This window comes from Cyprinodon variegatus, unplaced genomic scaffold (assembly GCF_000732505.1).
Source record: "Cyprinodon variegatus isolate N-32 unplaced genomic scaffold, C_variegatus-1.0 Scaffold158, whole genome shotgun sequence".
Classification (NCBI taxonomy): Eukaryota; Metazoa; Chordata; class Actinopteri; order Cyprinodontiformes; family Cyprinodontidae; genus Cyprinodon; species Cyprinodon variegatus.
Window position 1 is genome coordinate 448030 of NW_015150611.1, and position 25540 is coordinate 473569.

Genomic DNA, 25540 nt, shown 5'->3' on the forward strand with positions numbered 1-25540 from the left:
CTCCTGTCACCTTGTCTGATGTGGTTTCTCCTGGCTGATCTGAAGGTGGGAATAACTCTACTTCCCACTCAGATGGAGGGCTGCTTAGACAGATGAAGAGTAAGTACAGACTGATACTTTAGACCTCTAGAGTAGCTAGATGGCAGGATCTACATAGACCTCTACACTTAGAGTTAAGATTTTAAATTTGAGTTTCAGTCTCTTATACATACAGTACGGTCACATGAAAAACAAATAAAAAGACGTGGTTTCTGGGCTAGGGAGCAGTTAGAACACCCTTCCTAACAGCTATTGTTACCACATTTAGTCAAAATAACTTCAGTAAGATGTTTCCAGTCCCTGAAATCTGTCTGATTTTTCAGCTGTAAGATATATGGGAGGATTTCTAGCATGTTAAGCCAGTTTTAAGTTACCTCAAAACAACTCAATGATGTGAGATTCTGGGATTTTAGGACTTTCCCTTCAGTAAATCACATTCATGATGGACACTATAATGTTGAGCTGGGAAATCGCTGCCTTTTCCAACTACTTGCCTAACAGTTTTTATGAGGTTATATTATATCTGTTATATCTGGTAGCAAATTGTATTTAATTGTTTAATTCACCGATCGGTCTAAAGGACACTACCCCAGAAGTCCTGCCTTTGGTCAAAACGAAAGGGAAAGGTTAAGCTTGAAAATCATGTAAAAAACAGACAGATGGACAAAAAACAACGATAACTAAAGATATAATAGAAAGATGTGGATAAAAGATACCATAGAGCTAAACATATGCAGGAAGTGATCATGTGTTTTCATTTTCTCAAGTAATAATTTAATAATGTTATATGTGCATTTTTTTGTATGCATATTCAAATTATTGTCCTCTACCTTTGTTTATACCTCTTATGAATAAGGGTGAAATGCTTTAATACACTACAGTTTTTTTTGTTTTGTTTTTATTTAACACATACTATTTAGAAGTACCGGTATCCTAATTTAGGTAAATTTATCAAATGGTGGATGACATTTCCATATTAAGAATTAATTGCTTTCGATGTTGGTGACTATTATTACCAATCCTTGCTTTGTGTTCTCTTCTCCCTGAAGAGGTCTGCCTCATTAAAGTTGCCTGGAGGTGAATGGGTTTAAAACTTGTTGATTCTGGTTCTAATGATATTGTAAGGAGTGGTCTGGCACTCATGATTGCAGCTACCTTAGCTATTAATGTTCTGGGAGCCCTATGTGTTAGATGAGTTCTCTTTGAGAACCACGCAGTCCAGAATAGGATGAGCCAATCCAGTCATATACTGCCACGCACTATCCACGTAGATGCATGAGAGGACATAAAGATCCAAGTGCAGTTTTATTTGCTTAGGTAGATATCTGCGATATTGATGTTAAGATTAGGAACGTCCATTCAAAGCTCTCAATACGCAACAAAAACTACCTTTCACAATCAGTAATGATTGTTTTTTGTAACTTTCTACAATAAAAAAAATCTTCTTAATGCAGTGATGAAGCTGTTGGAAATGGATGTCTAAAGCTCTTCTTAATGGGCTGTTCTTGAACACATACTGGAAAACATTACAGCCCAATGTATGGAGACTAAATACTTTCCCTGGTGTGATATGAGAGCATTTCCCATCAACAAGGCATCAACAGTAACATAGTTGGTAATACCTACAATCGTTCTGCCAATAGATCTTCCTTTTTCTGTTCTATCCTCCCACGTAGTTTCCTGTAAGTCACACATTTATTTATTTATTTATTTTTTTTTTTTTGCAAACACTTTATTTCTGAATTTCCCTTAACATATGAAACAATAATTTTTCTGTATTACAGATCAATTATAACAGACAGTACCAACAACAAACAAAGATGGATCCCACCCATAAAAAAGAACAAAAAAAAAAAAAAAACAACCTCAAAAACAAATAACCACTTGCTATTACAGAGTTTGTTGAAGGGCAGATGTCATGATTCAGAGTTCCAGTTCCAGACCCGGTAAACTGTTCACATATGTTATTAGAGAGTTCTAGCTTTTTTGGAATCTTTTGATCGAGCCATTGAGGGTGCATCTAATATTTTCCAGTTTAAGGTTTAACATAATGTCTCTTATCCAGTGATGATGAGATGGAGGAGTAGCCACCTTTCATTTCAGTAAAATCAAGCATCTAGCTAATACAGAAGAAAAGGCAATGACCCTCTGTAAGTGTGCTGGAAGGGGACAGGTACCGATGGATTAGAAAACAAACAAAAAGCAACAACCAGTGGAGAAGGTGAGATGTTATGAGCATAAGCATGAGAGATTACTTCAAAAAAGGATGACCAGAAAGGAACAAGTGTTGGACAAGACCAGAATATATGACACGAAGTATGAGCTGATATTTATGGAGCAGGCTGCTTGTGCAGCATTTTTCTCTAGCCAGGTAAAATTCAATAGCACTAATGGAAACTGCAGAATGCCTCCCTTTACAGCGTCATGGAACCGGCGAACCAACAGGACTGCCAAATGGTTTGCATCAGGAATAGTAATGGAATGAGTCCCATCCACACCTGGATAAGCCTGTATATACTACTCTTAACAGGCCGTCAGATCCTATGATGGGTGGTAATTTCGACAAGCTACTTGCAGCCAGAAGCGCTCAGAATCTCTTCTAAGACATTCATTTTGGACCCTTTTTGTTATGCACACCTTTCTTTTATCAACTCTTCTTCAGATTGACGACATATCTACCATTCCTAGCATTTCTTTTTGAAAGATGTGATAAAGGAACAAACTATCTGAATTGGACATGTTAGTGCTGACTTCAGACTCTAAACTTGTAAAAGCATTCATTGAGATGTGAAGGAGGGAAATCAGTGGTCAATTCTGGTCCTACTTCAAAGCCAAGGGCAGCTTAGATTAAACTTAGCACATCTTTAGGGTCAAATATGTTCCCAGATTTATTTAGCGGGAAAGCTGGCCCTGTAAGCCACGTCTTGCTGTTCGGAACAATTGCTGACATGGACCCTTACCCCATATATGCAGGACTTGGAGGACTTGATAATTTGATGGATGCGTTGAATTCTGTTGTGCATGAAGACGTAGAATCTCCTTGATTTGTTGTATATGTAACATAGTACAACTTTGCTGTCTGTAAAGTGTTTAATGTGGTCAAATTCCACATCCATCTCTGCCACAATCTGTTTTGTTATTTTTACAGCAAATACAGCAGCACATAGCTCTAGCCTTGGGCTAGTCAAACACGGTTGTGTTGCTAAACCTGGCTTTCATAAAGAGAAATCAAAATTCACTTTGTCCTTTTTGCAAACATATCTTCAATATTAGCAATAACTGTCACCTGCAGATTATGTTCTCCATCAACTATAAAAAGTCAACCTTGATCTGTTGATGCATTTCCATCATTCACCAAAGTGAAAGAAGACTTTTGTTTGCTGTCACTAATAGGCATCCAAAGGGGCAAGGATCCAACCATGATGTTGATACTGTCTTGATGAAACGCAGTCTTAATCATTTTAAGGAAAGGCATATTTTCTATGAATGGTGTTATTTTGTTGTCGGCCGTTTGCACGAAGTTGCTGTCACCCAGATGGCCTCCAAATCGGGTTAGGATGTTGGCTTTAAAATGTGCGTTAGGTTTGCACTTAGATCTTTGAGTGAGCCTTCCTTTAGTTTAATTTGACTAGTGCATGGCGATATAATACTTGCAAATTAATTCTCTAGAATGTAGGCGTTATATGGGCTCACTTGCAATTGTTTGTCTGGGCCATTTACCCATTCGCTGAGCTTGTGCACCCTTAACACATCACTTCTTGATAGAAGAAGTAAAATATTGATAAAAGATCTATCAGAATTGATATAAATCTGTGGAACTTTGCTAGCAGCATGATTAGGACTGGTGTAAAGGTAAAGTGCATCTGGAGTTGGTATTTCTTAAATGATATCATGAATTTGATTGCATGCGAGATGGTTTGTCATGTTTTTGCCCTGTTATTCTTCACCTCAGGAAAGAGAGGATCACTTTTTACACTGTGCATATTTATCTGCGGCGCTGTAGGGAAAACTGTGGTCAAACAAAATATAGGATTTGTTATTCAGCCTTTGGTCATGCAAAAAAAACTCATGGAGATCATAAGAAAAATAAGAGCCTTGAACAGATATGCTTCCTGCTATTGGTCTTAAACAGAGAGGCAGCATATATTGAATTTGATTTTTCCTCACTGATTCAATCTGTTTCAAACTGGGATTGCAGAAGACTGGATGCAATATTTAGTGGAATATCAAGGTTCAGACAGCCTTGTGTGGTGCGATGTCCATTAGGACAATGTACTGTACAGCTGTCAGTCCTTCAGCCTTGTTCACAGGAACTGAAAACTGGCTGAGTCTCCACCCCCTTTTTAAACAGGATAAGCTGTCAGCAGACGCACAGCAGCTGGCTCATAAACTCAAACAGATACACCTCTTTACCTTTAGTGTGATTTTCAGTCTTTTGAAAAACATCTTGCCATGCACTGTTCTGGATCTTTGAAATAAGGATTTGTCAGGGAAAGCTAAAGGTATGTTTTATGTTTTTATTATAAATTGTTGTTACTGATTTTTTTTTTAATTTCTTTTCATAAGATGAGTTTCACAAAGCAGCAGTGCTTTGTCATACTGAATAAATGTTAAAAATGTTAAGTAAAGGCAAAAAAGATGGTGCAGCATTCTACCAAAATTTTCTTCACACATACATGTTTTTTTTTTTTTTTTTTCATATTAAATCTAAAATAGATGTTTAGATTTTTAGACTTGATCAACACAAAGTAGCAGGATGAAGATACAGATTTTTTTTTCTTCAGAAGGGTTTTTTAAACGCACATCTGAAGACTTTTGGAGTTTGTCGCTGTTGGCCTTAGGTTTTGATTCTAGCAACTCTTAAATGGATTTAAGTCTGAACTTTAATTGGGCCATTTTAACTAATAAATATGCTTTCATTAAACCAAATCCAGTGCAGCTAATACTGTGGGTTTATTCTTTGTATCCTGGGGAAAAAAATCAACCCCAACCACTCTCCTGGACTTTTGCCGCCCATAATAGATTTTCTTCCAGAATGATCCTTTATTTATCCCCCTCCATAAATCCATCAATTTCGTACCAGGCTCCCTCTCCTTGCTGAACAATGGCATCCCCACAGCATGATGCTGCCACTACCACATTAGTTTTATTTATGTATTAGTGGCTTACAGTTCAACAGCCTTTTATTGGGCCTGTAAGGGCATTTTAATTTCCCCCCCAGTTTCTGGTCTGTAAAAACGCTTTTGTGTCTCTAGTTTTCCTCAATTTGTTGTATTTTCCATATGTGAAGAATATATTTTTTGAGATAATAGAGGATATGAAAGGAAGCGGAGTATAAAACATGTAATCACATGCAATACAGACCATGAGTGAGGTTTGTGAGGATTGGTCTGGCAGAGAAGGGACTGACTATTTGACAGCTTCTCTGTGTGCGTGTGTTTGCGTGTTAATTCCTGGCCAGCTTTCCAGTGGCTCGCTGTCACTTCCAGTTACTGGTGAACCCTTTAGATTTCCACCCATGTGATGATGGGTCTCAAATGGAAAGCTGTTCTCTCCTCCTCCGCGGTAGAAAGGGAAGAGCAGGTGAGCGTGAGGAGGGGTGGCACGCTAAGCAGTCTTTGTGTCCATCTAGACCATTGTGGTCGCCTCTACAGGGAACAGTTTTACGGAGGGACTTTTGTTTCATCTCTTCTGCAAATAGAGGCTAAGTAAACAATGAAGAATTGAGGACATTTGCTACACTGAAGGCTGACATTCTCTAAAGCAGGTGAGGCGGTTACAGGCTCTTTGGATACGTAATACGATGAATTAGATCAAGCTTTAATACATTTATTTAGAAATAATAATCATTTGGTTCTATTTTATCAAACTGTAAACATTAATGAGGAAAAAACGTTAGTTATTTTAAAATTTTTGACTTTCTATCATTTGTTTTCAAAAGTTCCCAAAACTTTACTGATTCTAAATGATCATCAATGAAAGATGATTTTTGAAGTTTATTATTTCATTAAGTGAACTGCTGTGTTATCACACATATATTTCCTTTTAATGTCTGCTATCAGAAGCCGTTTTCTGAAATGAGGTTTTTGTAGAACTAGATACAAATTTGATCTGATTCAGATTTTTTTTCAAGCACTGTTATAAATAGTGATCACAATATTTATTTCTAGTCTTATTGCATGTCCTTTTATTTATTTGCAGTAAAGAGACTGCTCTCAAACAGTCTTTTGCAGCATATTGTTGCTATTAGTAGAGTTACAGCACAATATTGCATAAACTCTAAATAATGCTGATAACTGATCTTTGACATTTCCAAAAGCTCTCCAACAATTAAAGTATTAAGTAGATCAACTTTTGAGTGCGTTGAGCCTTATCTGCTAATGTTTCAAGGTCTGTTCTGTCTTTTGCCAGTTCAATACAATACATACAACACATGCAGAATTTCTGTGTTTTAGTATCAATAACCAACATGTCTCTGTTGAAATGAGCTTCCTTTTAAAGAGCTTTTTATGTGTTTATATTTCCTCTGGTTTTATTTTTAACACTCTGAAACTAAAAATGGATAACTTTATTCCTTTTAAACAGTGCTGCTGTTAGTATAACCTGGTGGAGTAATAACTAAAAATAATTACGATTTTATTTGGTCACTTATCCATTTGTTGTTACAATTCTTATTAAGCCAGTTTTGTATCCCTTGACTTTAAAGATCCATTAGTGTCTTTTTCTCTGCTTCGTTGCAAAGTCCAAATGCCTTCCTGCATCTTAATACAGGAGGTGAAAGGGAGGAATTAATTTATTTGCAAGAAATTACACCAAAAAGATGCAGATAATGTGTAATGCTGCTGTTTTTTTTTGTTTGTTTGTTTGTTTTTAAGGAATGAAATACTTCTTTTAACAGCCTTGTTTTTTCTATATAGACAACTTATCTAAAACTTTGTACCTATTTCAATGCTTTCAGCCTCACATTTCTTTAAATGAGGTTTAAGGTTTTAATCCAGGCCTGGTCCAGGTGTTACTAATGCAACAGTGACCTAATCAGACACATCTCCTCACATAAAGCATAAAGGCAAACCTTAGCAAACAAATACATATATCCAGCTTATTGGTGTTGACCTGAGTGAACTCCCATCATTGTTCAACACTCGCCGGCTCAGCATTGTTACTTGTCTGATTGGATAAAATATTTAAACAGTGAAAGGCCACCCAGAGCCTCTTCTTCTCTTTATCGGACTCTCTTTTTGGCTGCAGGCACAAAATCTTTCAACATGATGTCCCCCACCGGAGACAACTCAGAGCTGCTGGCAGAGATCAAAGCAGGAAAAAGCCTCAAGCCCACACCTCACAGTAAAGGCTACACCACTGTGTTCTCCAACACAGGGCCAACAGGAAACAATGTAGGTTCAAAACCTTCTGCCATTTTTTTATTCATACATAAGATTGAAACTCAGGCTCCGACTGTTCAGTCACAGCTTCTGCCATTAGTTGGGATAACTCTGACAGGTAATACATGTCTTTATCTCACTTAAGGGAACCACCACACCTCCAGAGACTCAGTCATCTCCCTCACCTGCCAAACCACCCTCCCCTCCACAATCCAGCCCACCTGTTACCACCCCACCTGTCACCTCCTCACCTGTTACCTCCCCACCTGTAACTTCCTCACCCGTTACCTCCCCACCTGTTACCTCTCCACCCATCACCCCAAGCCCGAGCCCCAGTCCCAGCCGGAGTCCTACTGGTTCCAGGACCATGTCAGCCTCGACAAGCTACGAGCAGCTTTCCTCCAACTCCGTGGTTAATGGGAATGGCGGAGCTGGTGTGGCGGAGTCAGGAAGGAAGACAAGCCTCGCCGACATTGAGGCGCTTGTGCCCACTCATGACGAGCAGGGGAAAGCCATCCCTGAGTGGAAGAGGCAGGTGATGGTGAGAAAGCTTCAGGCCAAGATGCAAGAGGAGGAAGAGCACAAACGCAAGGTAGGTGTGGTGCTGGGATGCTGTGCCTGTTTTGTTGTTTTTCAACTATCCCATTTGTGGTCTCTTAAATGTTAAATTATGCAAAAAGAAAAATAAAACATGCATAAAGTTGCAAAGGGGATGGCTTTTACTTTGATGTGTGTGCGTTTGATGTGTTTGCAAAACAGCAACTTGTTATTGAAGGAACAACAACAAAAGACCTCTACTCTTTATCCATACCATTAAAGAAAAGTTTTCTTTTAGGTTTGGGGCTTCACATCAATATTTCTTTCATTACTTTCATTTGTTTCCACTTGTAAATTGCAAGTAAAACTAACTAAAGCTAAAGCTTTATTAACTTTGCTCCATGGTTGTTGGCATGTTTTTGGCTGCTGCATGACTTTTTTCTCATTCATAGACACAGAGATATTTTGAAGTGAAATGATTTGAAAACTTGGCTACATTGACCATTACAACACCAAGACACTTGACTCAAGTGTGAGCTGGTGTAAGGTGATGGTATTCTGTGGCTTCAAGTCCTTACATGCTGATTCAGTGGTGTGATGCTGGGACCATTCACACTACAGGCAAACCAGTTTGAATATAATTGAAAAATACAAAATAAGGATTTGAACATCTGTAAAATACTGCCCATTGAAAATGGATTGCAATAACAATTGTTAAGTCGAAGAATGTTGTATTTTGTTTTGCTTTTGTTTATTAATTTTTCCATAGAGTTCAATAATACATAAACAGAATACCCTCCATATATATTGTCATCCCTGGTAAAAATGTATGAAAGCTTTACAATTAGTTCATCTTTTGTATTAGCATAATCTCATTTTTTTGTAGCCGATGTTACTAAATAATGCAACAACAAATTCATTTTAATAAAAGCTGCATTTTTCTACAGATCACCAGACCTACAAAAAAAGTTGTTTCTAATGTCTGCTGTAGGATTTTCTTTTGAATTATGATAAGATATGTTAATTTCATATGTTAATTTTTTATTCAGTATTTGTCCCTTTTTTATTAGGGAAGAGACACAGAGATTGGTTTATTTTAGAAGTTTGTCTATTTAAGAAACTCCTTAAAATGGCAAGAGAATGCATCTTTTAAAAAAAGCAGATTCTGTGTTAATTGACAAAAACATTTTTGCACCTAAACTTCCCCAAATGAGGGATCAACGTAAAAATCTACCAGCTTAAAAGTGTTTAAAACAACAAGAACTATGACAAACACTTTTGGACAAACACCCATGTCTTTGTTGCCACCACATATGGTAAGAAAGATGGTGTGGGGTGTTTAAAAAACTGGGGACATTTGGGATTATGCTATGGAAACAAAAGAAGACTTTGTTTTAAGACTTTTTGACAATCTTTACCAGGGATGCCAATGATGGTGTTATGGAGTAGCTTTTATCTTATTCCTTGATGACGAGTATTGGCAAATTTAACTTTTTTGCTTTATCCACATACCTTATGTTGTCTTCTCCATCGTCTGGAGGACTGAAGTGTCTGTTGTACATGTAGCAGGTCCCAAATAGGACTTAAAGGTGTAACAATAATTGTTCATATAGGTGTAAAATGGCTATAGAGATGTAACCTCAAAGTTGATATGGAGTTTGTACAAATACACAGCTCAGAATTTAACTTTGCTAGTCTTTCCTAAGTTAACTAAGTTTTCTCTTTTGACTTTGATTTTAAATTCTAGAAGAGTTTTTATGCCTGTACAGAGGCTGTGCCATTGCACCACTAAATCCATGTAAATCCTGTGTGTTGGAATGGATTTGCTCTGAACCGTGTCTGAAACAAAAAACATCCAGCTGAGGGAACCCTTCCATCCTTCTTTTTTTGTCTTCTTCTCCTGTTGGTCTCCTTTGACCTCTGATTTAGTTTGCGTCAAGTGGACACTACCAACCACAGGAATGGCACTACTCCCACATCCACAATGCCATTTTAGGGCCATTTGGGGAACTGATGACCGAAGCTGATCTAAATCGTATTGAGAAACAAATCGAGAACCTGCAGGTCATGCATAAAATGTCAGAAGTTGAGAAGGAACTGGAGGAACTAGAGCGAGAGCTTCACCAGTTACTGCCTGTCTCTGCTGCTCTTAATCAGGAGTATTTCTCAGTCAATCCAAAGCAAGTGCATGGCCAAGCTGAGGATCTACCAGCCTGGTGTAGCAAAATCTCTACCTTGCTCAAGAGTATGGCGATTCTCCTTGCAACCCTGGGAGGAAAGGAGCTAGACGTTTTAGATCTTATATTTTCTGGAAATTATCAACAAGAAGCAAAGAGTATTAGCACAGGCCCGTGTCAAACAACTGATAACACAGGAAACATTGGGCGATCCCAGTCCTTCTCTACAAGAGAAGATGTGGAAAGGGAGATAAAGCAGTGTGGAGTTTCTGTGAAAAACCTGAAGGCTAATTATGAACTTCAAAATCAGACACAGTCAACAAATGACCAAGCTATTAGTATTTACAAACGCAAAATTTCACTTCCAGTGGTCAGTGAGTCCAGTTATGGTGTAGAGCTAACCTGTGAGGGTAATGTTCCTTCCTCCTCACCCACAGCTCCTGACTATAGAGGCAATGGGTTTTTGCCTTCAGAACCTATCTTACCACTTGTTGAAGAACCAATTGTCACTGAATGCCATGTTTCTCCATTGTATGTCTCTTCTGGGGCAATGGCTCCAACACACATTAAAGAGTTTAATGAGGTTCTTTCTTCAGACCCTGTTTTAACTGATGATCAGCTAAAACGTAGCCTGGAGGTACAGACTGATCTAAGCTATGTCCAGGAGTGCATCGAAATGAGGAAAGAGCGAATTGTCCTTTTGTTCCTCGAGCACTGGAGGAAGTATACCATCTCAGAATCTTATCGGACTAAATACACAGGCAGGAGGGGACACTATTTGGATGTGGGCTGTGAGGACTACAGTCAGTTCAATGCTCAAATAGGTGAAGAAATGCACAGTGAAGATGACAAACTGATTATGTTTATGAAGTCAAAGCAAGTAGTTGGCAATCTGATAGGCCACTGGAGATCAATCATGAGCCAAGTGCCCTCACGGCAGATCCGGAGGCTGAGTCGTTCCCAGATGATATACTGGCCAGAGCACTTTCTGCCGCACATTGATGGATCCCCTGTACGCTATGAGAGTCTAACCCTTGACCTCTTCATGCTTGGATACTTCCAGCTTCTAGAAATGAACATGTCTCGTAGCGAGCGAAAGTTCCGCCACCTCTTGTGTTATGAGATGTTTGACCGTCTCGGCAGTCATAAATGGGAAGTTATAAGACAGTTTCACAAGGAAGTGATGGTGGAAATTGAGAGTGGAAAACGAGACTGGGAGGATGGCTTCGAAGACATCAAATTCAAACACTTTGGAGACGTAGATGATGGTGGAGGTGTGATGACAGCATCTCTAAATTCAGTATCTCCTGATATGTCAGCACTACAGGAATCGCACCCTCCCCCACCTTCCCATCCTCCGCCTCCTCCACCCACCCATTCGGTACCCCCATCTCCGATTGCACCGTCTACAACCTCTATAGTCACAACACAACCTCCTCCACCAGCCTCCCAGTTAGATGTAACTTCTTCACCATCACCTCCTGCTGCCCAGATTGATGTCCCTGAGAACAGAGCCGCATCGGAGGTCAACGTTCAGGAGCTTATGCCGTCAAATGAGTCTGAAATCATATCAGAAAGGGAAATGAAAGCCAATGGTGCAAAAGAAGTGGAAAGAAAACAGAACTTCACAAACACCTCATGTCGAGATCCAAAGAAGGAGCGTCCACCTGTTAAAGTTAGATTCACAGAAGAACCTCTTATTGATCAAGCTCCAAAAGGAGATGAAGTTACTGAGGATGCAATTAAAGTTATTTATGAGCTCAAGGAATTCAGCAATGAGGAAATCATCAGATACATTGATCGCAGCTTTGCTTTTTGGAAGGAAAAAGAAGCAGAGCTTTTTGATATCTAACAGCATGGTCCACCGCCAGAGATGATGCTGGAGCTGAGAGACTAATCTGCAAACTGCAACCTACCGAAAGGGAAACTAATCGGTTGTGTTAGCATTTAGGCCATGTCACCTTAGGGATTAAACTGTCACAAATAGCCTCCATTTGGTTGCACTGACATTCCCATTTCTAAATGTTTGGATGGACAGAAAACGTATTGCTGACATCTCCTGTTAAGCAGAGTTGAGAACTTTAAATAAAACTGATCATTATCGGTCATATAAAGAACATACTTGCCATTTTAAAAATGTGAAAAGATCATTCTTTGCTTTGAACATTAATGTTTCATTGTTGCATTTCTATCACACTTCCGACACAAATGTTTGAACCATGTTTGGACCCTAGAATGAAAGCTATCTTTTCATTGGCTCCTGTGATTTAACATCTTACATTCACTATTACTGTTGTACCCATACATATTTTTACCCTAACCTGTGTATACTAAAAGTGCCTTGATAAATGATTCTGCCCCCTTGAACTTTTCGACCCTCCGCCCAATTTCAGGCTTCAAACACAAAGACATAAAATTGTAATTTTTGTGAAGAATCAAGTGCAACACAATTATGAAATGAAACAAGATATATTGGATATGTTAAACCTTTTTAACAAATAAAAAAAAGAAAAGAAAAAATGGGTGTGCAAAATTATTCACCCCCCTTGAGTTAAAACTTTGTAGCTCCACCTTTTGCTGCGAATGCAGGCACATGCCACTTGGGGTATGTCTCTATCAGTTTTGCACATCGAGAGACTTACATTTTTTCTCATTTTTTATTACAAAACAGCTAGAGCTCAGTTAGGTTGAGAGGAGAGCATTTGTGAACAGACATTTTTAGTTTTTTTTACACAGATTCTCGATTGGATTCCTGTCAGGACTTTGACTTGGCCATTCTAACACCTGGATATGTTTATGTGAACCATTCCATTGTAGATTTTGTTTTATGTTTTGGATCATTGTCTTGTTGGAAGATAAATCTCCATTCCAGTCTCTGGTCTTTTGCAGACCAGTTTAACAGTGGGGATGGTGTGTTTAGGGTGATGAGCTGTGCTGCTTTTACACCAAACATAACATTTTGCATTGTTGCCAAAATGTTCAGTTTGGTTTCATCTGACCAGAGCACCTTCTTCCAAACATTTGCTGTGTCACCTAGGTGGCTTGGGGCAAACTTTAACTGAGACTTTTTATGTATGTTTTATATATCTCAAAATGGCTCTCTTCCATAAAGACCAGCTTTGTGCAGTATACGGCTGATTAATGTCCTATGGACAGAGTCTTCCACCTTTGCTGTACATCTCTGCTGTTCATCCAGAGGGATCATGGGCCTCTTGGCTGCATCTCTAATCAGTCTTCTCCTCGTTTGAGCTGTTAGTTTAGAGGGACATAAGGTCTTTGTAGATTTGCATTGGTTTGATACTCCTTCCATTTCAATATTATAGATTGCACAGAGCTCCTTGGGTTGTCTGAGGCCCCGTCCACACGAAGACGAACCCTGGCCTAAACGCACAAATTTTTCACCAAACCAGCCTCTCATCCACACGAAGCCGGCGTTTCGGGGGTCTGTAAACGATCTTTTTTTTATTCAGCCTTCAGAGTGGGAAGATTTTGAAACGCCGTTCTCGCGTTTCCATCTTTACGCTCTAACCGCATATTTTTTTTTACACGCATGCGTCATAGCGTCGCCTCTAAACACGCATGCGCGACACAGTATAACAACAACAATGGCGCCGTTGCTGCTAATGCTACTCACCCTGCTGTCGGGCTTACAACAGAATCTTCTTCTTCTGGAATATCTCCAGGAAGAACAGAGCAATATCGACGACATAGTTCAGCACCTGAATTTGACTTAACCACGAAAATGGACCCCCAGGGCAACCATGTATAAATATTAGTGCTTATGCCAACATTTCGTCGCTTATTTTTGCTTTGGCACCACAGCGCCACTTACAGGCCTGGCATACATTTTGCAGCGTTTTCATGCATTCGTGTGGACGCTCACATTTATTTTACGTCTCCGTCTTTACGGCAAACGTTTTGGAAAATATCAGCGTTTCGTGTTCGTTTTGACTTCGTGTGGACGGGGCCTAAAGCTAGAGAAATCTTTCTGTATTCAAATCCACCTTTAAACTCTTCACAACAGTATCTCAGACCTGCTTCCTGTGTTCCTTGTTCTTCGTGCTCTGCGCTTTAAGCAGACCCCTGAGAACATCACAGAGATTATCTATTTATACAGAGACTTGATTACAGACAGTTGGATTCTATTTATCATCATCAGTCATTTAGGTCAACATTGGATCATTTAGAGATCCTCACTGAACTTCTGGAGAGAGTTTGCTGCACTGAAGTGCACTCCACTTTTCTATTTGTTAAAAAAGTTTAAAATATCGAATACATTTCATTCCACTTAATGATTGTGTCCTGAAATGTAGCAAAAGGTTGAAAATTCCAAGGGGGTTGAATAATTCTCCAAGGCACTGTACATGTAGCCTTTAATTGTTCAACATAATGCAACTTCTGCCAGTAAGACCAAGACACCAGCAGCTGATTGGCTGACTGGTCATATGCACTGTTCAATCATGGTTGAGAGGAAGTTCAGCAGTAATCAAGTCATTTCATATGGAGGGAAAAGCTCTGTCATGCTCTTTTTTTAAATATAAACATTGGTTATTAACAGATTGGAGTAAATTATTTGTAGAATTTTCTGAGCTATCCAGCAGAGTAAATGGATAAAGGCCCCATAGGTAAGAATTTTCCATTAGAAAATCAAACTTCTCCAACTACCCTTGGGTTCAACACATACAAAATGTTGTAAGTCGATGTTATATATTGTTACTTAGTGCTTCTGACAGTTTGTTTGTCATTATATACATTACATGGGGCTCTAAATCCTGCATTTTCGGCATGTTTTTTTTTTTTTTTTTTTAAATCATTAAATTAAGAAAAACACTTTTTCTGACTTCTTACTGGGATGCACCCATATTTAACGTAACATAATTCCCAGGTTCCCATAATTCTCAGTTTATTTAGCAAGTGTCAACCTTGCTAAATAAACTGAACACTGCAATAAATCAAGAGCAAGATCTGGCTGCAGAAATGTAAAATCTGTTTAATAGAGCATTGTATAAAATTCATAATTTCTTTTTTTTTTTTTTTTTTTTTTGGTTGTTTTTTTTGAAGCTCCATTGTAAAACCCTAAGATTTAGTTAATGGTTTGTTTTTATGTGTCACAAAATATGCCCAAAAATAATGGCTACTTAAAGCTACCAGTCAAAGTTTGTGTGTACAATGTGGTTTGTAAATTCCATCTGTTTTACATCACTGTGCGCATACGGGTTCTTTAGTGTTAGATTACATAAAAGTAAGGAAAATGTTCGTTGAAATATAACAATGATACATTTCTGTCAGCTAATATAAGAAATTAACATTTAAAGGTATTCTTAAAACCTTGTTTTTTGGTTTTGTTTTGCATTCAGTTGTTGTGAGTGCTTGGTTCCTACATTACAGAAACAACATTTATAGAAATTATTTTGCAAATAAAATCCAGATTGTTCTTTAAAACACTTACTACAAGGCATAATGATATTGGAAGGATAAAATACTTTAATGTCCTCACAGATCTACTGTTCTTCCTGTGACACAGCCCCTTTTAGACACTCAATTCTTCAGTGTGAAATCCTCCCATGATCTGCCAGTGGCTTTGGTGAAACACACTATTCTTATAGTGTCTATTCTGTGGCATCAAGATTACCTTCATGTAACCCTCTTAGTGCCACCTGCTGTCATCCTATCGATGGCTTACAGGAGTCATAAGGAGGTTACTGTGAATCTTCATCACCTCACAGCTCAAACGAAAGTCATTTAGTTGGTACGCTAAAAGCTGTTTATTTTAAGACTTACATGTTCTGATTGAATAAAATAATAAAAGCACCTTTTATAGTATTTGCTGGAAATAATCTATACCAATTTTCACTAAAGTGCTAGGGAGTACTGATAATAGGTTAAAATTTCAGATTGATCATAAAAGAGCAAAGAATCAAAGCATATTTAATCTGCAGAGCAGTGAAAAAATCTGAAATACCAGAATTTCTCTTATATTTCAGTCCAAGCATCAGACTAAATTATAATTTTCTGTATATGTCTACACCGTTTCTTCTGTCTTTTTAAACTCATTGGATGATCTTTTTAGGCCACCTTCACACCAACCTCAACAATAAAAAGGCAGACTGTAGGTGGTCTCTGTTATGTCTTGGGAAGGTTTTCTGTGCTGCATAAAGAGTGGGTGCTTCCTATATTGAACAATGGATCATGAGATTTCCCCGACTGACAATGTACAAATGTTCTCTGGTTGCATCTCCCCATGCTGACACAAGAATCAAGCCATAAATCTTTATCCCAATGAATCCACTGCTGTTTTCAGGCTTCATTAATGGGGTTTCTATGAAGGGTGGCTTCCAGCTTGCTTTTGTGCGCACACCTCCAAATTGTCCCTCAGCTAGTCATCGTGAGTCAAGCGGGGACTGTGATTTTTTTCAGAGTAGAGTTAAAAAGCAAAGTTTACTTTCTTTTCAAATAATGATGATTTTATCCTATTTAGCAACAAAATCGGTTGCTAAATACACAATTCTGAAAAGGATGAATGAGAAGAAGAAAAGAAACCTCCCTCAGAGATAATTTCCCAAAATAAGAGTAGCTTGTTTTCAAGTGCTTTGTACTGGAGTTAGGTTTAAATCAATGAATGGATCAGTCCTGTGTGCACCTCACTGTAACACAATGATGTTTGACAAAAAAACAAGAAAAGGAAATTGCTTTGAAAAATAAGTAACACCTAAAACAAAATGTTAGGCTTAACACAACTATCTACCAAGGAGTAACTCCATTTAAACTTTTAAACCGTAAGGAGAAAAAAGCCCAGCAGCACAGACTAAAAATAGGGTCCAAAGATGGTGTCTACCAACAAGTATAAGACAGGTTTTAGTAAGTAGTTTTTGGTCAAATGATAAACATGATCATGTGAACCTGTTTTTTGAAAGACTGTTTCCTTTGTAGTAAAATATAAATAAGTAAAAAATAAATGTTTAGTATTTAAAGTGGGACGATTCCCTTCTTTAAATAGATTTCTTTATGTTTTTACCAGATGCTAGCTAGATTAATTAGTTTAATTGCAATTAAAATAAAATTTAAAAATCACATATCGGCACCAGAGACCAATACAGACGTGTTAAACATTTTAGAAATTAAGGAAAATGTAAAAATATCATGCCCTTTTCTGTAACCCCAAGATAATGTGTGGTTTAGGCAAGACAAGTTTATTTGTATAAAACATTTCAGCACCAAGGCAAATCAAAGTGTTTTACATGATGAAAACAGCAGAGAAGAAAGCACAAAAAAAAAAATTATATCAGTGGCATAATAGGGGAAAAAAGCAACTCTAAAATGAATTGGTTTCAGCATGTTGGTAGTGTTTTAGGAGGTTGTTTAAGATCAGTTCAGCAGAAGAACTGAATGTTGTTTCTTCATATTTGAATCTGATTCTGGGGATGCAAAGTAGAGTTTAACCACAAGGCCTGAGTAGTCAGGGAAAGTAATAGTGACGTGTTTAATGAATCTTGTTTCTAAGCCATTCTGTGTTTTATGATCTAACATTATTATTTTAAAGGCTATTTCTGAGAAACCGAGAGCCAGTTGTGGGTTTAAGAATTTGGGTGATGCAGTCTACTTTCTTAGTTTTAGTGGGGAAAGCTAACTGTGGTCTGGATCAACTGTAGCTGCCTGCTTGACTTTGACGACTGTGAAGCCATCATCGCAGTAATCAAATCAACTAAAGATAAACATNGCTTGACTTTGACGACTGTGAAGCCATCATCGCAGTAATCAAATCAACTAAAGATAAACATGGATGGGTTTTTCAGGAAAAATATTAGTCCTTTATTCCTGTTTAAACATTGTAACTGTCTTTATGTGAATACGGGTCATCACTAGACCCAGGTTTTGAGCCTGAACAGTAGTTTCTTACTGTAATAACTACTAAAGCTGTGTGCTAGTCTGTGATAGCTTTAATTTTGGTCAGAATAGAATGACCTTAGTAGACCTTAAACCTTACCTTTTTTAACAGAATACAATGGTTAAATGGGTCCATAGTCACCTTTTGAAATTGTATAGTATAGTATTGTATAGTAATAGTAATGTATAGAAAAGTATGTGTCGTCTGCATACTGTAGTAATGGGAATATATCCTGTTGTTTGTTTTAATCTCAGCTTGTAAAAATCGTATAAAAGAAGTCCCAAAAAGACACCTTGAGGACACTAAGGAAAAGTTACATCCTGATATAAAAATGTTCGACTCAAACCCTTTAAATTTGACCTTTAATGACCAAAGGACATATTAACATGACCAAACATTTTGTATTTTCTTTGTAAAATATTAGTTGGAATGATTTTCTGTGCATGCAGACGCATTCAATAAATGACATTACTGAAAAACGTCATTTATTTTAGCAAGTTAATTAGCTGAAACGGATTATATAGATTAATTAGAGAGCACTAAGTGTTTTTTAAGCCTTTATTTCTAAAAATCATAATGATTTTGACGTTCAGATCTAATAAAAACATGAAATAAAGGATTAGAATATTACACCAGGAATAAGAAGTTCATAGAAAACATGCTTATTAGCTACTATTCTACTTATAATATGATAAATGACCTTCATCAGAATCCTTATTTTGATTTTTTAAATATGACTATAGTACTTTAAGTAGCACCTATAGACAGTCTTTTGCAAGAAAGAGTATTAGTGAATCTCCTTAGTTAAGTCTTAACACATTTCCCTTTTGAGTATTTGATTTCAGTTTGATCATTTGCACCAAGTTATTTTTTTTTTTTCTTGGACTGAAATTCCCTGGGGAATCATTAAAAATGTATAAAATAGATCATCTTACATGAATTCACAAATGGTTTAGTGAAATCTTTGTGTAGAAGAAGTGGGAAAGAAAGGGATAACTTATCTGATGCAAAGATGAGAAATCTAACACTGCTGCCCTCTTCTCTCCTCCTGTTCCATCCTGTTACAGACACGGAATAGAAAAAAAGGATCAAGTTACAATAGCTGCACAATTTAAACATTCTCTAAAACACTCACATGATCCTTTAAAAGCCTGTAGCTTGTTCCTAACAAAAAAAGATAATAGACTGTGAGATTTGTTTGCTTCTTTAAATTTATCCAACTGTTTAAAGAGGGTCTGCTGTTGAGAGTTTGGCTATTATACAGGCTCTTTGTTTAGCAAATTATACCTGGGAATATGAATAGACACAGAGATTGGATTCATGTTTCATCACAGCTTTTTGCCTGCAGGTGTATGCATGCTCTTTCAGCAAAGAGCAGGGATTAACCTGTAAATATAGCAGTGTTTAATGCAAAGATTTGAGATATGTTTCTAATTTTTTTCAACTATAGCCAAAAATATGAAAATGTAATAATTTTTTGCATACTGTGAGAAAGTTTTGCATTTTAAACGGATGAATCTCAGATGGATTTGGAGATTTTCCTGGGCACATAGTCAGCATGGCTGAAAATGTATTGAGCGTTAAAAATACTTCAAGGTATGAGGTATACAGTTAGATTCTAAATGCCTTAACTGACCTTTTTGGGTCCCCATTTTTGCCCCCATTTTGGACCCTCTCTGTTTCCTCACAGGCTGAAGAGGAAGCGAAGCGGTTGGCTTCAATGCCGGCCTGGAGGAGGGATATGATGAAGAAGAAAATGGATGAGGAGAGGTGAGTAACAGGGCAGTTGTTTTTATGTCTTTATTAAAGTTTCAGCTTTTTTGTAATGTTATTGAGAGTCTCTTAAAACAGGGATTTCCAAAGTGGGGTTCGGTATCCCTTTAGAGGTTGTGAGACACTAAGAGGGGGGGGGGTTCACAGTCATTGCTATGTGTATAAAGACGGCCAAAATGTGGATAATTGTCAGAATATCTATGGGGAACATCAAAGTAAAGAAACAAATTTTAAAGTATTGTCATTTTTTTATTCTTTGCACAATCATTTTTCTTGCTACGGTATTTTGTTAAAATGGAAGATTTGTTTTGTGTTTGCTCATTTGTTAATGTGAATCACTGAAAATTATGAAAAATATAATTTGGGTTCTTAAGATATAAATTACAGAATAGATCACATTTCACAATATATGGCATGCAATATGAATAGTTTCAACGAATGTATTTACTTGAACAGAGATTATGTTCAAGTAAAATAACTTCTTGACAATCCTGGGATTTCAAATGAATTTTTTTTTATGCCATCAAATGATAAAAGTCCATATTTACTATTCTCATTTCAGTCCTATTTCCCTCATTCATACGTTCAGAGCCCCCAATAGGAGACATTTGGTAGTGACATTGAAAAGTGCCTGTACCTTATTCAAAGATCCAGTCCAAGATCTTAATGTTTTTAAGAATTATTTAAAAAACAGAGACCACAGCACCAAGAAGTCGGTTTGTTTCTGCATGACATTATTACTGTAACTTGTACAACACCTGCTTACTGTTTCATGATATTTACACCTTTCTTCTTGTGTGTCTCCTGATGTGACAGGGAACAAAAAAGGTAAGATTTTCCATTTTGCTTTACAACTAGAGATTTTACAATTCAACGTAGATTTTTTATATGATCATATTTTTTTTTTTAGCAAATTTGGGTAAAGGCAATAAATTAAATTTAAGGAGAAATACAGCTGGTTCTCTAGAATCTGATTCATTGATTCAATCAGTGTTCAAATCACTGTTTTAGATGCCAGATTGTATTTCAATATCATTTTAGCACAGCTTATACAACAAGGTGAACTTAAAAAAGACAAATTAAAAGTGCAATTCATCCAGTATTCCTTTGGGATATGTCTGGATTATTGAAGGATCTGTTTTTGCGGTTCACCATCAAGTGAAATTTGCAAAAGCTGAATAAAAACCAAAGCTATGCAATTTCCTCCTTGTGTGATCTTTGCTTCCTGTACTCACACTATACATGATTGTAGGATTTAAATGTTTTTAGCTGCAAATTCAGCATTTGTTTTATGTAACCTTGTATAAGTGACTTAAAAGGAATCAGTAATTTAGTAGTTTTCCTGTAAAGTTATTTGACCTCAGCTCATTAACGTACCCAAGCATTTGCTCTGCCCAATTGAATGCCTTCAAGTCTATTCCCTCTTATGGCAAAAAAGGAAAGGTAATCTACTGCTTTGCAAAAGTCTTGAGTCATCCCTGATTTCCAAGTTATTTGCATCCAAGGAGCCAGGCTTCATCTTACCTTAAGGTTTACTTTAGCTGGATTCTTACTCATTTTCAGTCAAATGGCTGAATATTACTACCGAAATGTTTTTTGAAACCACTTTATTCTTCTATAACATATGTATATGTGTCCTCAAAACAAAATATGGAATTTTATGCACTTTCTGCAACTAATCTGTGACAAAGATGAGATCAGTTCCTTATTTCTATAAACACAACAATGTGTTAGCCCCCACACAAGAGCTATGAAGTTAAAAACACCAAGACAAGGAATAATAATCTCTCAGGTCTTCGGTAAGTTTTTTTAAATATATTTCTTTATTATTTGCTTAAAAACATGACTCATCATGTGTGGAAGATTTTTTATTCTTCTTGAATGTTATCTATCAGGAGGAGTTTCACACATAATATTGCTGTGATGGATCAAGAGAGGAGATCAGAACAATCATATGGAGATATACATATATTTCAGACTTAGATTAGTTTAGAAAATAAAAACAGAAAGAGGAAGAATGGGGAGAAAGAGGAACAGCAAATGCAGGGATACAAAGAGCAGCAGGAGACTCTGGAAAAACTGACAACAGGAAGCATAACTTGTTGGTGGACTGATTACTATAATAAAAGATCAAGGATCATGGAATTATGAAAACTGAAATATGCAGAATGGCAGCAAATATTAGGCATGATCTAAAAACACAACTATGCACTCAGAGAGGAAAAGCAAAGAGCTAAATAATTAGTTTAAAAAAACACCCTCTGGAATAAGTCAGATCTCAGATAAATCTAAAACCAAGCAGATCAGGGACATGGTGCTGTAAGGGAAACACACTGCATTAAATGAAAAATGACAGCGGTATACTAATGACAGATTGTTGACCTTTCTTTCTGGATCCATGTAGAAAAGCAGAACAGCAGGCCAAGCAGGCGAAGGAGACAGAGGAGAAGCAGGAGCTGGAGCGACTACGGACCCTGGGCTACGATGAGACCAAGCTGGCCCCCTGGCAGCGGCAGCTCATTCTGAAAAAAGGGGACATAGCCAAAAAGTGAACTGGATCGTTCTTGCAGCGTTCTGCACCCTCACACACATAGTCCAAAGCGCCTCCCTCCTTCATTCTTTAAACTGAACAGAGAGAAGAGAGGAGAGCTTGTTTTCCCCTGACTTCTCTTGTGCCCCCAGCAGCTCAGGCCTCCTGTCTGTGGTTGCTGCTGTCCACACAAGCTGAGACTGCTCAGGTGAAACACAGCAGAGTGATCTTACACCTTTTACTAAAAGTCTCCTGCTCACAAATGGTTGTTCTTTTAGCACAGCATTCCTGACATGCACTAAACCTTTTTTTTTTCTTCTTTTTGCTATTGTACTTAAGGCACTTAGTATAAATTACTCTTAGTTATATTTACATTTCTGTAAAACTACAAAACACTGGAGTATGATTTCATATAAGGAGTTAAGGTTTTTGATAGATGTCGTTTGAGGCCGTTGTTGCTATGAAATTGTCTATTTTTCAGTCAGTTTAACCTCTAGGTAATGAAAGGAAAATAGCAGTTTAATGTCTTTTTAAAGCAGGTCTTATCATTAAGCAGCCAATGTATTCTGAGTATAGGTAGAATCCCATCAATGTGGTGTCTTAGTTATAGAATTTAGTATCAAGATTACAAATGGATCTGCTGTCCTATAGGAAAGTAGTTCAGCTGTTTTAAAACCAAGGTTAATCGAAAAGATTTTAATCAGTCTATATTTTACCTGCAGTTGATTAGCAATCATGGTGTAATTATTCAGGATAACTCCTTTTTCATTGGCTCAGGAGGCTGATTCTAACTGCTAATCGGTTTATGGCAGGTATATTATCATCCTTCATCTTTAACTCTAGTTTAGGAGGTTAGTTACAAACCCTTTATAATTTACACAAAGTGTGTTGTTAGGGGTCTGTGTGCTGCAGATGATTTTCCTATGTGAAACATAACAGAAAAAGCAAAGCTTCTCTGGTGGAAAAAAGTAATTAGTATTCTACCAGGAAATGTTGTATCCTCCCTCTGTTTTTCCATGTAGATAATCATCAGCTCCTGCATAAATATCCACCCAATGCAAACCCATCAATGGTTAAAAGATTATAAAAATAGCACTAGCATGAATCACTGACTGCTGCTGGCAAGATATTAACTTCTTGCAACCTCTTAACAAAACCTCAAGTACCGGTAAACCTGAGCAAACCCTTTAAAATACTGCCAGTTTATTGGCAGAAACTACGGCCAGTTATTTCTATTAAACTCCCTCTAAGAGATGAAACTGTATGTCAGCTCATTAATGGTTGGAACGGTGATAGTATCACTTTAACTTAACTGTCTCGTTTGTTTTATTAGAAAAATAAAGCAAAGTTTAGTTTTGTATTTTTTTTTTTATGTTACCAAATTGTTAAAATACGTTGTTTGAAGAATCAGTCAAATCCTGACACATCATAGAGACCAATCGGTCTCTATACTGATACACTATACACTATACTACACTATACTGATATCCGTAAGGGATTTATGTGCTTTAGTTTGTCCAAATGTAGCACCAACCTGTCTGTGGCTGAGAATCTATGCATGTAGAAGATGATCAAGACTTCTGCAAAGTACTGTATGATTCAATATTAGACACTCAGAGAGCTTTTGTTTAACTATTTTAGTCCTTCCTCCTTTTTCCATATTTTGAAATGTTCTTACAACTCACAAAACATTAGAGTTATGTTTGTGTTTTTAGAGCAGTGGCTTCTGAAGTCTGGGTCAGGACCCCCTCTGAGGGTCCTGAAACACCAAGGGTGTGGTCTTTAGATGATCTAATCAAGTTTAAATTAAACTTAAGAATTTTTTTTTTTTTACCTTAAAAGTTATCATTAAACCTAAAGATAAAATCTGTTGTCATAAATGGTTTCAAATATTTAAATAAGTCATGTTGAGATATTTGTTAAATTGGGTATTAGTTATCTTTGTGTTTACTAAACACCAATATTCAATAATGTGGGGCAGAAAATGAAAGGAGGCACTTTTTTAAAGGTCATTAGAAACATTTATATTTGGTGATAGTTTTTAAAGTGGACAAAATCAGCGAATTTTTGTTTAAGAATCTATTCCTTGCTATAATCCAGATCATTGCAAATACCCTCAATAATTCATTCCTAGAATGTTCTTTCTTTTTTTCTACACAGATAATCTGTCAAGCATACTGTTGTGTTTGGTTGGTCATCCAGAAATATTCTGACTTACTTCTCATCAGATGCCATATATGAAATTGAAAAATAAAAGTGTAAATGTCAATGCCATTCAATTTTCTATACATATATAAATATATAAACTCTGTATATAAGGACCCTTAGATTTTTTTTCATTACATTTTTTCTGTATTACATAATATTACATGTTTTAGCCTCACTCAAATAAAGATTGCTGGCTTGTTCACTTCTCATAATAACTTCATATTGTTAAAAATGAGCAAAATAAACCTTGGATATTGTAAAATTATTTGTTGCCTGTTTCCATTCTTTTATTATTTATGTTTGTTTAAAAAAAATTGATAGACCATTAGAAGTAAAATTGCTCTTAAAAATTTGTTGTTTTTTTTAATAGGGCAGGGAAAGTAAACTTTATATAGACTTGATTTATAATAATAATGTATCGAAATATGAATTTTAGAGACATTTCTCACAACTATTGTACATTTTTAGGTATCTTGTTGGTTAAGGTATTAGACGATTTGCATATGTTTATTATCTTTCGTTGCACGAAAAGACAATTTGCTTTGGAAAAGTCCAATGATTTATGCAAAATGTAGTTATATGGTTGTAGAAAAAAAAAATCCCCCAAACATCTGTAGAATTTCCACTATTTAAAATGGACCTAAAATTTGTCCCTCAAAGTAAATCTAATCAGAAAATCTAACATTTCCTGATAAAGCAATCACGCACCAGGCACATAAAGGAAGTACAGCCACACACACACACACACACACACACACAAAAAATTATAATACGCAATAACTTGACTGTGTGCAAAAGGTGGTTGTGTTTATTAAGGTGATTTCCTACTGGAACCTTTTCAGCCATGGAATCTTTGAATAGGGTGTAGTACATAAGATTCAACACCAGGGTGCGACAAAGCGCCTTTGTTTTAAATAATTAAGTGAGAACAGAAACAAAAAATACATGAATATCTTCCAAAGTTTAAAGTTAACAACCGATTCAAATTGTTTGGTTTCGGTTTTGTTTT

The 25540-nt window shown here is 36.8% G+C and overlaps 1 protein-coding gene across 5 annotated transcripts in view; it reads left to right on the plus strand.

Moving 5' to 3' along the window:
• espn (espin) overlaps positions 1 to 23267 on the plus strand; it is a 55664-nt gene extending 32397 nt beyond the window's left edge. Inside the window, exons 10-14 of one of the 5 annotated variants that reach the window (XM_015377710.1) lie at positions 7288 to 7433; positions 7567 to 8013; positions 19711 to 19790; positions 20601 to 20621; positions 22198 to 23267. In XM_015377710.1, coding sequence (XP_015233196.1) covers positions 7288 to 7433; positions 7567 to 8013; positions 19711 to 19790; positions 20601 to 20621; positions 22198 to 22345 — 842 coding nt within the window. In that variant the 3' untranslated portion in view covers positions 22346 to 23267. Of the gene's footprint in view, positions 1 to 4417; positions 4542 to 5715; positions 5807 to 7287; positions 7434 to 7566; positions 8014 to 9887; positions 12700 to 19710; positions 19791 to 20600; positions 20622 to 22197 lie in introns of those variants that run through there. The other 4 variants (XM_015377711.1, XM_015377712.1, XM_015377713.1 and 1 more) reach the window with 4 other exon arrangements.
• Positions 23268 to 25540: the final 2273 nt, after the last annotated feature.